The sequence below is a fragment of the Ursus arctos genome, unplaced genomic scaffold, assembly GCF_023065955.2.
Source record: "Ursus arctos isolate Adak ecotype North America unplaced genomic scaffold, UrsArc2.0 scaffold_17, whole genome shotgun sequence".
NCBI lineage: Eukaryota > Metazoa > Chordata > Mammalia > Carnivora > Ursidae > Ursus > Ursus arctos.
Genome location: NW_026622841.1, coordinates 47141305 through 47156121, shown reverse-complemented (window position 1 = coordinate 47156121; position 14817 = coordinate 47141305). Strand labels below are relative to the sequence as shown.

The 14817-nt window shown below is 38.2% G+C and overlaps 1 protein-coding gene across 1 annotated transcript in view; it reads left to right on the top strand.

Annotated features, from left to right (window-relative positions):
- Positions 1–7356, top strand: part of MIB1 (MIB E3 ubiquitin protein ligase 1) — a 134008-nt gene extending 126652 nt beyond the window's left edge. The window contains exon 21 of the mRNA XM_026496075.4: positions 823–7356. Within this exon, the coding sequence (XP_026351860.1) occupies positions 823–963 (141 nt within the window). The 3' untranslated portion in view covers positions 964–7356. The remainder of the gene's footprint in view (positions 1–822) is intronic.
- The last annotated feature ends 7461 nt before the right edge of the window (positions 7357–14817 follow it).

Here is a 14817-nt window from a genome sequence, read left to right as displayed (position 1 = left end):
CTTCATTTCTGTGTTATTTGGGAAAAGATATAATTCAGAATGAAGTATTGTGATGTATTAAGGTAAAATGTATTTTTATAAGTATAAAGTGTAAAATGTGTTTTTGTGAATGAACATCTGCTTTTCTAGAGTGTTTTCATAGAAGTATACCTAACATACTTCTAAAGTTTTCTGAGTTCATGAAGGTACATTTATTAATATGTAACTTAGGCTAAGTGTTTTTAACTTGAGGGGATTCTACACTGATAGTAATCCAGTGAAGCATGTTTCAGAGCAGGAGCTGTGGGCAACAGAACCCTAGTTCACATTGTGGCCTGCTGTGGGGAAGTGGTTAGCCCCACGAAGCCTTGGTTTCCTTGTTTTTAAAGTGGGAGTGATAATAGGCTTGAAACTGTATCATAAAAATACATCTCATGTATTTTTAGGGACATCTCTACACTGTTCCCCCTCTCCAGTAGGCCTGATACATTGTCATATTTTCATACAAGAACAGCATAGCACCCAGAGTTGGGGAATCTGACTGAAACTGCGCCTATTTTTATCCATTTCTTATTAGATTTTGGCATTTGCAATTTTTGTTTTATGTAGTATTTATTTTAGGTAGTGCCTTTGATATAGTCTTGACACTACAACCAATATTTCTGTTTTATAGGGATGACATTTTAACTGTTTAAAATTTTTTAAATTAAAAAAAATTTTTAAATTTTAGAGCAACAAAAGATTGAAACAACAAAAGAAAATGATGTTATAAAGTTGTTACATATTACAGTTTCAAAATATAAAATGTCTCGGCACTTATTGCTTTGTTATTTCACATTCCAGACCATGTGCCCTGTGTGTTTGGATCGTCTGAAGAATATGATTTTCCTCTGTGGCCATGGAACCTGCCAGCTCTGTGGAGACCGAATGAGTGAATGTCCTATTTGTCGCAAGGCTATCGAACGAAGGATTCTTTTGTATTAATTAAGAAACTGTGTTTTCTTAGCTGAAGTATTGGTCATGAGCTCTTAGTAAGCTGTTAAGCTAGTTGGAGGTTCTAATGAATTAATTTTTAATATCATAGTTTCTTTGCTAGGGTGTAATTAGACTGTAAATGTGCCAGAACAAAAAACCTCTACAAGACAGTGTTTGAAGTTGTGTTTTTTGTTTTTGTGTCTTTTAATTTGAAACATCAAATCCATGTAATTCATAGGTAATTTACTTGTCACTTCTAAGGGGAAAAAATCCTTTAACGATCTCCTATTATTTTTGTTTTTATTGGATTTTTTCTTTTGGTTTATAAATTTGTTAGACCTCAAGAAATGTAGTTTCTTATGATCAGCTATCCTTCAGTTTATCATGATTTTACACAGTGGGTTGACACAGGTACTCAGAACAGTCATGCATCAAATGAACGGGACAAGTCAAACCATTAGGTCACGTGTGTTAAAAGACAAAATTATAATACAAGTTTTACATAGTTAATACTGAAGAGAGGATTATCTTTTTAAGATAAAAAGTTATGCAAATGATTCTGAATTCTTAGAGTAAATGGAAGCTTGGGATGAGAGAGTGGTGACTTTCCATTTAGCTTAATTTCTAGACGTAAAAGGAAACTTGTTTAACTTGAATCAAATTTCAAGGTGATTGACATGAAAAGGAAAAATAAGCAATCGTAGTGGGGAACTGTAGTGGGGAAGTGGCCAATAAATAAGTAGCTACTAACTGACCATTAACAGTTGCCTTTCATATATATCAATCTATACACTGTTCTGTTTACCAGCCTTTAAAAAAAAAAAGTCTGTGAAAAGTGTACCTCAGTTTTCCCTGTGGTTACTTATCCAGGCTTGATCTGACCAGTGAAATAATGTTGCCCTATTTGGACTTCTGAGGTTCCATGTAGCTTTTCTCTTGTACTGACTAGTACCCCAGTGGTCTGAGAAGGATAACTCATTGTCCCAAGGCAGCAATCTTTTTCTTGTCCGTATCTGTTCATTCTGACAGTGATACTGGTTCTATCTTCATCATAGGCCCTACTTCCGTTTTCTTTCAGTTGCTAAGGCTTGTTGTAAAGAAAACTCTCTCTTTATACCTACAGATGAGGATATTATTTAAATTACCAACAGTATCCAAGACGTAGTAAGTAACCTAATAATACATACTTTTTAGAAAGAGTGACCAGGACATTTGCAGAAATATGTCTGATTACCTGTAGTTTGTTGTGTTTTTTTTTTTTAACTCGGACTTATTCTAGAGCCCTCCTTCGAATGAGTAGTCTTACTCTCTCTAGGATGAATCCACATATAAATAAGTGTTTTGGGGTCATTGCTGCTAGAGTATAAAAATACCAGCTGTTTACAGTGGTGTCTACTATATACTGTGTATAAGCTTATTCCTAAGGGTGTAGTTCTGTGGTAGTTGTTTCCTTTCTTTGATTCTAGTGGTTCTTTCTTTTTTTTCTTTCTTTTTGTTTTGTTTGTTTTTTGGGGATTTCTTTTTGTTGTTATGACAACTAAATTTAAGAATATTCCTGGCAATTTAATGGCCGCTGCCTTTGCAAGTCCTGGTGAAAACAGTGGTGAGCTTTGCTGGCTGATTTTGTAGTCTCAGCAATTCCATATCTGTGTTTAGCTGAATAACTTAGGATTTAGAACAGTAAAATTTTTATAAATTTTAAATTTGAAAATTTATATGGATTCAGTTGTCTAATAAAGGGCCACTGAGGCTATTTTTTAAGCCATATTTTAATGTTATAGAAAGATAGAACATCTGACATGATGTTCACTTAAAGAAATAGGCTGTTTTCTTTCAGATTTGAAAATAGCGGAAGTCAGGATTTTTTTTCTTCCATGCCATAGGCTGCCCATCTCTTTTCCACTAGATCAGCTGGAGAGGAGGAAACACCTGGCTGACTCGTGCATGGTTTGGCCATCCAGTGAATTCTGTGGTCTAGAGCTCTGCTTTACTTAAACCCTTTTTGTCTTTGGAGCTTGCAGTGCTTAAACTTACATCGCTAAAAGGCAATTTCATTTTCCAGACTAGTTTATTTCTTCTACATACATACAAAATACAATTAACATAAATTATTACACAAAGTCATAAGGTTGCTATGATTATAATGCTGTGTACTTGCGGATTTTCTATATTTGTACCACTTTGAAATTTGTTTAATGAATAGACGGTGTTTCTCTATTCATGTTTTCAAGCATCTGAAAAATTATTTTAAATTTGTGTTTGTGAGCGAGAGTAAGATTAAGAACTGAGTTGTTTAAGTGACTTTCTTCTAACTCTGTGAAATCGCTACCTCTTACATGTCTCTCAGCCCCACTTTCCCAGTTAGATATGTTTCCTTCTCATCAGCTCATCATCATGTGCCTCAGAAGAGCTTTTACTTTTCCTAGAATCATTAAAAACAAAACAAAACAAAACATAGCAGACATAATTCAAAACATATTTATTGGGCATCAGAGGCTAGATACACAACACTGAAAAATGGTCAGCAGCTTAGCACACACAGAATCTCTCATGCAGCAGTTGTACATTTGAAGAAATCTGTAGTCAAGAAGGGATCCAAAGGTACCGATAACACTTCTTCCTAATGTTTCAGAAGAGTTGTCATTAAGTAGCATTTGGATTCCCTCTCTGTACCCCCTCATTCCTACCGCATTTTCTCCTTTAAGACTATCAGCTTTGTTGCCCAAAACACACACACAACTTACCAGATGGTGCTATTCTACTCGTTTTTGTTCACATAATTTAACATTCTTACTGCTTTTCCTATATACATATTTAATTTTGTTGGGAGCAAGAAGGCTTTTCAAGAGAAGATCATTTTGTATTAGGGTAGGAATAGTACATTAGACAGATGCTTAGTTTAGCTGGCCAAATCATAATTGGACAAGATGTTTGTAATTTTAAACATTGCAAATTGACCAGCTAGTTACTGAGACCTAAAATTAATTGATAATGTTGAAAATAGCATTCTTAAATTTGTATCTTTGATGGCTTTAGCCTGTAAGAGCATTTTAGCATATTGGAATGCATGCTGCTTAAGATTTGTCCAATTCGAATTTCAAAGCTTGCTGGGTCATCCTCTTGTTTGTTATGAATTTTGGACCCTTTTTGACTAGGATTTAGTTACACTTACGAATTAAGAGACTTAGCAGTGGGATAGGATAGGGAGACAGTAAGGAGTTGCAACAAATAAGAAAGAAAAGTCAGTGTTTGAATTTAGAGAAAAAGGGGGTTTAAGAAAATCATGTGGATTTCATTAAAGCAGTAAGCAGAAAGAGTATACTTGATTGAGTAATAAAAAAAGTCTTTCATCCAGTTTTTAGTGTCATTTAATTGACAATTACTTTGTAAACTATACGGTTTAATACATCTGGCTTTAAAAAAAAGTCCAAAGGAAAAGCACCTATCCTGTCAGAGTATCTAAAATGATATAGTAATAATTTGTGTAAAAATTGAAACTTTGGAATAGATTTTTTTTTGCAATTTTTAATTGTAAAAACACTTAACATGAAATTTACCATCTTCACCATCTTTAAGTGTGCAGGTCAGTAGTGTTAAGTATATTCACATTGTTAAATGGCTATCCAGAACTTTCTCGCCTTGCAGAACTGAAACCCTGTACCCATTAAACAACTCCGTTTTCTCTCCTCCCCTCAATGGAGTTTTGATTAAGTATAAATCAAGAGTTTTGATTAAATATAAATCAAGAAACATCCTGAGTTATCTTAATAGTTTGTGTTTACAAGATTTAAAGTCATGGTCAACATTAAGTTCCTAAGATTTGGGGGATGACAGAACTTCTTCCCTTCTACCCAACTGTTATAAATCATATTGGGTTGGAGTTAAATGTCTGTTAATTGGAAGGGTTTGTTACTTCATTTGGAGCCGCCGGTCAGGGGAGCACACACATTTTCAACATTAGAATTAGGTTAGCTTTGAATTTGTAGTAAATGGGGAAGGTTGTAGATTTTCACAGACTATGTGTGCCTTGTCAAAAATGTCAGTTGTCTTTAAGTCTCCTTGTAACGGTCTCAAGATATTTTTTTTCTCTCAAAAACGCAACCTAATTTTATTTGCTTGAATATTATGATAGGAATGCTTACTGATATTACTTGATAATCATATGATAGCCTTGGAACTTAAATATATATATATATATATATAACTATAGCAGTATTAATAATCACAGTTGTACTTCTTTAACATTAAATTTGAGGAAAAACTATTTAATGCTGTCTCGTGTACATTGCTTTGCTATAGTGAGGGGGAAAATCTTTTAGATTGAGACTCAGTTTACTAATAAATGGTTAGTAGAGGATGAATCTAGAGTATGAAAATATGAACGAGTTAGTGGAGCTGAGGAATTGAAATCGTAAGTTGCTGCATCGGCATTTTCTACCTCCTTTTCTGTCAGAGTATTACTTTTCCAGCTTTCATTCTTTTTTGTGACTAAGGAAGAGATGGGAACCCGAGGTTCAAATTGAAATTTTTATGTTGTTGAGGATTTAAGCAGTAGGTACAGGAAGGGTGACTTGCCACATCAGTTTGGCACGTAAATCCATAACGACAGGTGACGACGGACATGTACAAAATGTTTAAGAAAGAGAATACTGCTGCATGTTTTACTTTTCCTGTACAGTCTACATGACTTTGTTTCATAAATGTGACTTCTTTCCTCCAAAATGCAAAATGGTCTTGTAATTTTCTATAAAATAAACAAATACGCCATTTTGTCTGAAATCTATAATTTCAGGAAGCTATTGAAAGTTCTGACTCAGGGCTTTGTAACAGTTTAAGCAATTGTTAATTATATTTTGGAAAATCCATCTACATAACTCTTCAGTGCCTTGAAAGAATTATTAACTTGGCAACACTACTAAAACTTGATAGAAGGCTGGCTTTCGTATGGGTGTATCATCACACACACGTTTTATAAGGCGTATTGCTCAGCTTGTGTAATAGCAATACTGCCTGTGTGCTGGGTTTGGGTAATTCTTTAAAGGAAGTTTTCTAGATTTGCACTTGATATTTGTTTTTTTAAAAAAGTATTTATGGCCATGACACTGTTACCAGGAAAGTAATTCTATAAGTCATTATGCAAAGTCATGTATAAGTAGCATCTGGGAAGAAGAGCTAGGGTTCATACAGTTTGCTATTTTAATATGAAAGGAGGATCTGTTTGGTAAACACAGATTGTCTTCCCCTCATGAGAAAAAGACCTTTTGTTCAAGTGATTCGGTTTAAGAAAGTTTTTTTTAAGGAAATCATGGATTGCATGTCCTTAATGCGAATTTTACTTAGCCTGAATCCACAAAATTGTTTTTCTGTTAATTTCAGTATGCTTGTTAGTCTAAATACAGTATATTCAGTGTGATAGAAAGCAGTTTAATTGACACATAGCAGTGTTTTGCTTTGTATTTTTTCCGGTGTTTTTAAGCTCCCACTTGATTAAAGTCTTGCTCGTGAATATAGTTTATGTATGGCAAATGATTCTCGCTTATTAGCTTTTGTTTAAAAAACACTTAGCAAGAGCTAAGCTTTTAAAAATAAATGCAAACATTTACCGTTAATAAAACTTACAGTGTAATATTATATAATGCTTTTCTCTGATCTTTTGAAAGGATTCTTTATATGAATTTTGATTTTTAAGGTATTTGAAAACATATCTCAATATATCAAATCTATTATTGGAAAGGAAATTATCATGTCTTTGAGAAACAAGTTACATACATCTCCAACTCAATATAGGATGTAGGTACCCACATCTAGAAGGTTGTCATTACAATTGTTTACATTTAAGGTACCTCTGTCTAAAGGGCCAAAGAAGCTTTTCATATTTTAACACCTCACACTCTTTCAGGATATTGTGAAATTAGTAGAAATAGGATAAATTTGATAGAAAATCAGTCAACCAGTCAGGAAGACTCAACTTTTTCTATAAAAAGTTTATTCCTCTTCATAATTCAGATGTAGATTTCATTTTCAAAAGATAAATAACATTTTAAAGCAATGATTTATTTGGCCTTTTTAGTGTTTTGTGACTAAACCAGTAATTGAATGGTTTGGAGTTAATTTCTCAAGTTAATAGAAGCAGTTATTTGTCATTATTGAGAGGTTGTCTTGTTCTAGTTCAAAAGATTCAGTATGTGTATCTGGAATGTTTAAGAGGAAAACCATCTGAAACAAAATCTTTTAATTGTTTATTTGAAAAAATGTGTATTCCAACTTTAAAATTGTGAATTTATTTTTGGATAACCTCTAACTGTATTTCTGTTGCTGTATAATTAGATATTTCATGGCAATATTTTTTATTAAATTGAAACTGTATAGGTTTTTAAAATAAAGACATTTTAGAAAATCTGATTTATATTTTTTATCATTGACAGTTATTCATCTTCACAGAAGTTCAAATTACTTGTTAGTCTTAGAGTGTAGCATTTCCCAAACTTACTGACGGTGAAAACTTTTAAATGATGCATTACAGAGTAGTGATAGTTTATAAGATAGAATGAAGGCATGGATTAAAGTAGGACACCAGAACTTATTTCAGGTAATTGCTGAAGAATAATCATTTGACAAATGATCTTTTTTCCCTTTAAAACAAAACTAGTTGATAAACTCATTTTGTTAAACACACACCAAAAAAACCTTATAAGCATAATAGGAAAGGATGAGAGAAGATCTGGAACAGAGCCCATTGATCACTGTGAGTTGATGACATATCAGTGAGACTGTTGGGTAACGCTGCTTTTGCACTGATGCTGTAATCCAATGTAATGTGTTCATGCTTTAGGTTCCTCTTCATATCAGGTCCTTGCATTCTCAAATATGGCCGCTTTCTGAAAGGCTGATTTTCAAGTCAAATAAATATTCTTTACTTTTCATATAGTTAAGAGTATTACCCTCCCTGTCTCTCTTCTTCCTTTCTATAGAACACCAGTTAATGTCTTGAGTGGAACATTGACATACGGATTGGAAAAGGCTTTTACAGGTGATACTAACCGTGATTTAATAGGGAAATAGGGAAGCAACCAAATCAGAGAGCCCTGACCATGGCCAAACCATTCTGAAGAAAGACAGGTTCAAAAAGATTATACGCTCTCAGTATGTATGTATAGTAAAGAGTATTGTAGTGGTTTCCTATTGCCGCTGTAAAAATTACCATGAATACAGTGGCTTAAAACAACAGAAACTTACAATCTTATAGTTCTGGAGGCCAGAAATCTGGCAGAAAGCTAGTTAGAAAATCACAAAGTTCTTGGAGATCAAACAACACACTTCCAAATAACATGGGTCAAAGAAGTCTTGAGAAATTATAAAAATATTTTGAAAATACAACTTGTCAAAATTTGTGGGATGCAGTGAAAGCAGCTCTTAGAATGCAATTTATAACATTGAATAGATACATTAGGAAAAGAGATATAAAATGGTTAATTTAAGCTTCCACCTTAGGAAACTAGAAAAAGAAAAGTAAATTAAATCCAAAGTAACTGGAAGAAAAGAAATGAAACAGCAAAAATCAGTGAAATTGGAAACAGGAAATCAATAGAGAAAAATCAGGAAACAGCTGATTCTTTGAAAAGATCAATAAAATTGATAACCTCTAGCCAGGTATTCTAAAAAAAAAAAAAAAAAGACTCAAATTACTAAAATTAGGAAAGAGAGATGTGCCATTACTACAGATCCCATGGACATTAAAAGGACAGTAAACAACTCTATGCCCACCAACTTGATAACTTAGATGAAATTGACCAATTCCTTAAAAGACAAAATATACCAAAACACGGGGAGAAATAATCTGAATACACCTGGATCTATTAAATTGAATCATTAATAGCCTTTCAAAACCAAAAGCAGCAGACACAGATGGATTCACTGGTGAATTTTACCAAACTTAAAAAAAAAATTTTTTTTTAAGATTTTATTTATTTATTTGCCAGAGAGAGAGTGAGTATAAGGGGGATCAGCAGACAGAGGGAGAAGCAGGCTCCCCGCTGAGTGAGGAACCCAATGGGGGACTCAATGCCAGGACCCTGGGATCATGACCTGAGCTGAAGCCAGACGCTTAACCAGCTGAGCCACCCAGGCATCCCAAATTTTAACAAACATTTAAGAGAGCTCTCTCTACAATTTCTTCCCGAAAATAAAAGCCAACATTCCCCTAATTAATTCCCAAACCAAAGACATTACAAGAAAGGAAAGCTATAAGCCAATCTCTCTCATGAACATAGATTTAAAAATTTGCAACAAAATTTTAGCAAGTTGAATGCAATAATATATAAAAAGAATTATACACACTACGAAGTGGGATTCATTCCAGGTATACTACATTGGTTCCACATTCAAAAATTAATCCATAAGATCACTATGCTACAGAAAAAAATCATGACCATATCAATAGAATGAGAAAAAGCATTGGACAAAATCCCCAATTATGAAATAAAGGAAAACTTATGATGAAAATTCTCAAAAGAGGAAAAGAAACTCAATTTAGTCAAATTACTGTGTTTTTAAGTCTCCTGGAATAGCTCTTTATGTGTAGTTCTGCTACCAACTGGGTATACAGGTTTCCTTTTACTTTTGGATATTAGAATTGCTTTATTCATTCATTTATTGAATTTCATTTTAAATTATGTAATACATGTACATTGTTCCAAAGTGAGTTCTACAAAACAATATATGTTCAAAGAAGACTGCCTTCCATCCCTGTCCTTTCAACCTTTCCTTCCCCATATAAATAATATGGCTTATTCCCCACTGTTTTTATCTTAATATTAGGAAATACACACATGATATCTTGATCTGCCATTTTTTTTCCAAAACACAAATATGCCTACTATGTATGAAATCTCCACCTAACCTCTCACATTTTAGTAATAATGACTTTTAATACTTTGTAGAACTTTTTTTTTTTTCTTCTATTGCTCTGTAGAGAGCCACAAAGAAAGGAAAAGTAGGAGAGGTTATCATTCCAGAACTCAGGCACTTTGGGACAGTGGCCAATTAAGTCATGATTCTGGGCTGCTCTGCTTGATGAGTTGGAAGGTCAAGGTTGCCTGGAAAGTTGTGAGAATCATCCCAGCGGTCTGGCCAAGTTATTCCAAGCCAGGCTGGTTGGTTCCCTCTAACCCAGTCTCTCCAGCTTAATAGTGCCTATTATCTTTCAGCCCCCACTCTCCCCTCCTCTGGGAACAAAGGGGAAAGAAGAGTGAAGAGGTATTGCCCAACCCCTGGTACCTTCTATGGGGCAAAAGCAAGTCAGCTTACGTGCTCATTCAAAGCCCCTTCTCCATCTTATTCCTTCTCTGCTTGGGAGAACCCATCCTCCGAAGAATGCTGAGGGCTTCTTACTCTAAAAATTAGGAACCTCAAAGTGCAGGTTGGGAAAATAAGGATTGTTTCCTTCTAGGTATAGCAAAGAACATTTACTTCTGAGTGGGATCTTAGGCATTTCCTATGGGAAGACAAATGAAGACACACACCAGAGCCCAGGACTGTCCTGCTGGCTCCACTGGGGAGGGGAGGTGGTGTTCTCTGTGCCCCTCCAACCCCCTCCCTCTTGTGGAATTTTGCTTGCACAAGGGAAACAAAGCATCCTGGACAAAAAGTGTTTCTTAAATGTGCATATTGTCAGAGACTATGTCAAACCTGGCTTCAACTAAGAGAATTGTTCATTGAAGAGATTTTCTCTCTCTTTTTAAAAATATGTTCTATGCAGGAGTGTGAAGGAACTGTCTACAAGCACCAGGATAATGCGTAAACATGACCTCATTATGTTTACTGATAGCAACATAAACATTCATTTATTGCCTACTGTGGGCCATGCACAGACACTTTATACACGTCCTCTGATTCAATCACTAGCGCTAGTGAGTTTCATTTTACCTATGAGGTTGGGGAGCTCAGAGAGATTTAAAAAATTGCTCACTGTCTTTCATTTAGGGAGTAGCTGTGTTAGGATTCAAAATTGGTTTTCTTTTTCTTATCTTTTCTCCCTCCCTCCCTTCCTCCCTCCCTCCCTTCCTTCCTTTCTTCCTACCTTCCTTCCTTTTTTTAAACAACCAAAGGCCATATTTCTGACAGCAACACCTCCTGCCTTTGATGAAAGCTCTGACGTCAGAAAAAGGCTGATGTGAGAAGTAACTGGAAATGAGAATTTCAAGTTGAATGGGACGAACCTGGGCAATTAGTAATGTACTTCACCTTTCCGCTCCTTGAATTTTGCCTTGAAGAACCGTAGGAAAAGAAGTTGCCCAAACTGGGCGCTCCATTGGGTGCACCAACCTCTCGCTCCCACAAGAGGTCAGTATAATCCTCTTAGTGAACTGAAGACCCGGTCCTGCCGTTAACCACTCCCTGGCTTACCAGTGGGGCAGTAAGGATCATTCCATTTTTGAAGGGACCTCTGACCTTCATATAGTCTCTTCTCTGTCTTGCTGCCTTTTCCATATTCACCTGACATGTGAACTCTATCCTCACGCTACCATGTGGTGTGAAACAAATGCAATGAGCACAAAGGCTCAATTCATTCTCTACTTTCAGTTAAAAGTGATGTTTTTGTTAAAAATTGCTGAAATATTGGGGCGTCTGGGTGGCTCAGTTGGTTAAGCGTCTGCCTTTGGTTCAGGTCATGAACTCAGAGTCCTGGGATCGAGCCTGCAGTTGGGCTCCCTGCTCAGCGGAGAGCCTGCTTCTCCCTCTCCCTTTGCAGCTCCCCCCCACCACCACTTGTGTTCTCTCACTTCTGCTCCCACTCAAATAAATAAATAAATAAAATCTTTTTTAAAAATTGCTAAAATAGGGGCGCCTGGGTGGTACAGCGGTTAAGCATCTGCCTTCGGCTCAGGGCGTGATCCCAGTGTTCTGGGATCGAGCCCCACATCAGGCTTCTCCGCTATGAGCCTGCTTCTTCCTCTCCCACTCCCCCTGCTTGTGTTCCCTCTCTCGCTGGCTGTCTCTATCTCTGCCGAATACATAAATAACATCTTTTTAAAAAATTGCTAAAATATTATTACATACTAATTATAAAATATGATTACAAATTATTTCTTGAAATTCTATATCTTGTACTTCTAGTATCTGAATGAGTATTTAGAACAAGAGATGCCATGTCTAAAGCGATAATATATGTTTGACACTTACGAAATGCCTTCTAAGGTTTATGCCTTTGAACCCTGGCGGTCCGGCCTGCGTCTCTGCCTGTAGCCGTTGTAACAGCCTGCCTCTCTGCCAGAGACACAGAAATCCGTGTCTGCCATGGTTCTGCAAGAGGACTTTTCAGGTCTATCAGCTAATACGGTCATTGAATTAGGCGGCTCGAGATCTTGTGGGGTCTTGGAACTTACATGACTTTAGGACACCCTCTTCAGAAAAACAATGCGTTACAAATTACAATGCAGACAGGAAAGTAAATTTTTATTCAGAACAAGAAAATAAATCACGACAAATCATAATTAGAACAAAAGACTACACACATCTCCGATCTAGGGAAAAAAGCATATTTTCATGAAGGAACTGCCTGCCGTATCTAATGTTCTCCCCTCACATCTTGACAGGAGAGAACGCCCATTTTGACGAGATGTTAATGAGAACCAAACCTCTGGCTTTGCATTCACGTGTGCGGCGATTAGAGGAATTTGTTACAAGCCCGCTTCCGGCTGCGTTCACGTCAAGCCGGCTCCTCCTGCACAGCGCATGCGCCGCGGGCGCCGGGGGCCGCAGGACACAAGCACACCGCCGGACCCTCGCTGGCCCTGCACCTTCGCATCGCGACACCGGGAGCGAGAGGGACGGCCACGCTCCCAGAAGCCGTGTCCGTCCCGGGATAGCTTTGCGATGACGTAGGTACAGACACAGGCTCCCGCGAGCCGCATCGAAGTATCCGACTCGATGCGCAATAAATGTATCTTTAATGTACCCTTAGCGGCCTCATCTCAAAAATGCAGTGGCCACCCCACGGCCACCTGACACAGAGAAATGAAAGAAAAGCGGAAATGGACACAGAAAGTGGTCTTACCTGATTGCAGTGAAACTATATTATTTCTGCCTATTTTACGAACAACGCGACCAAATGAACGTACCGTGGGACCCTTCCCAGGCGTTGCCGCGGGCCTGTCCAGTGAGAACCCTGCAGCTTAAGCTTCTCTGGTTTTAGGGTATATGCCTCTACACATCCTCGGAAACCTCAGCCACACTGCCGGCCTTACCTACCGCTCAAAGCACACAGCCGAGAAACGACCGTAGCCCACTGCCCGTAGCCCATCGCGGGCAAGAACACATTCATTTAGTGACGGGGCCTCTGCCGTGGTAGGCAGGCAAGTCGTGGGATTTCTCCACCCTTGCTAACATGGCAGTCTGTCCCTGCGTTGGACAAAGTGCATTCGTGGGGGACCGGGAGCATGGGTCTTTGTATCTGTAAGAAAGATCAGGGGGCATCCGTAACACAACAGAAGTGAGTGTGCAAGCGAGACCTAAGGTGATACAGCCGTCTTGTATCAATTATCCACTTTACCCAAGCCTCAGTAGTGATAAAAGCTTTGTTCATACTTTTCCCTTGGCTTAAAACCTCCTCTATCCAGCACACATCCCACATTCCGACCCTGAGCCACAAAGCCTTCCCAGCAGCCGCAAGGCCCATGGAGCTCTCCTTTCTCTGAACTCCTACACATTTTAACAAACAATTCCTGCAACAAATATTTGTGAAGTACCCATTCTGGGCGGGCCTTCGGTGAAATCTTAGTGGATTGCTTACAAAGCATTTTATGTGAGTCCACCTCTGCTTAGCCAGATTATAAACAAATTGGTGACGGGGACCAGGGTTTCTTGCTGGCCTATCACAGCTCTGGGCACGTCAGCACTGAATAAATACTTACTTGATTGATGCAGTTCTGTCTCCTCTCTGAGGACCATACCTCTTGGCAGCTTCGTCTGAGCTGGCCTGGAGACTCCCTAACTGGGTGGAGAAGGTAGAGTGATCTTCTGAAGAAATTCAAATGGATTCCCCCCACCCCCCGCAACTTTGCTAATGGGCTCTTAGATACTCTGCAGCTCAATATTTGAAGCAACTTTTCTTCTCCAGTAAACTGGTTAGACATTTTGCTGTTTGACAAGATGGTAGTCCAAATCGAGCTACCGGCCCCCCACTCCCACCCCCAATGTCTTACTTTGTGAGGTACCCAGGTTTGAGGGCATCGGGGCCCAGAACTCGGAAACCCGTAGTGCAGGTGGTCATGCTACACGCTGGCACCTCTGACCTTCACTTGTCCTGTTTCTGTCCTGGGAGGCAATGTAGAAAAGTAGGAGAAGCAGACTTGAGTCTCCCCCTGCCCTGGTTTCAGTGCTGGCACTGCCCTCACAGGCGTGGGAGCCCTTAGCCAAGTCCCCTCACCCGGCCTTGCGCTCTTCCTCTGGAAATGGAGAACATTAACAGAAGGCGTGACATCAGGGGGCTGTGGAATTTATATATGCAAGGATTCTGGGTGATCGTCGGAGTTCAATTTTCTCTGTGCAGGTTCTCTTCTCTGTCTCCCAAATCCTGTCCCGTAAATTGGTGCAGCCACTGTGGAAAACAGTATGGAGATTCCTCTAAAAATTAGAAATAGACCTATTGGGGTGCCTGGGTGGCTCAGTTGGTTAAGTGCTTTCAGCTCAGGTCATGATCCTGGGGTCCTGAGATCAAGCCTTGCATGGGGGGGGGGGGGTCCCTGCTCACTGGGGCATCTGCCTCTCCCTCCCTCTGCTCTTCCCCCACCCCATTCGTGTTCTCTCTCACGCCCTCTCTGTCTCTCTCTCTCTCAAATAAATAAAATCTTTTTTAAAAAATAG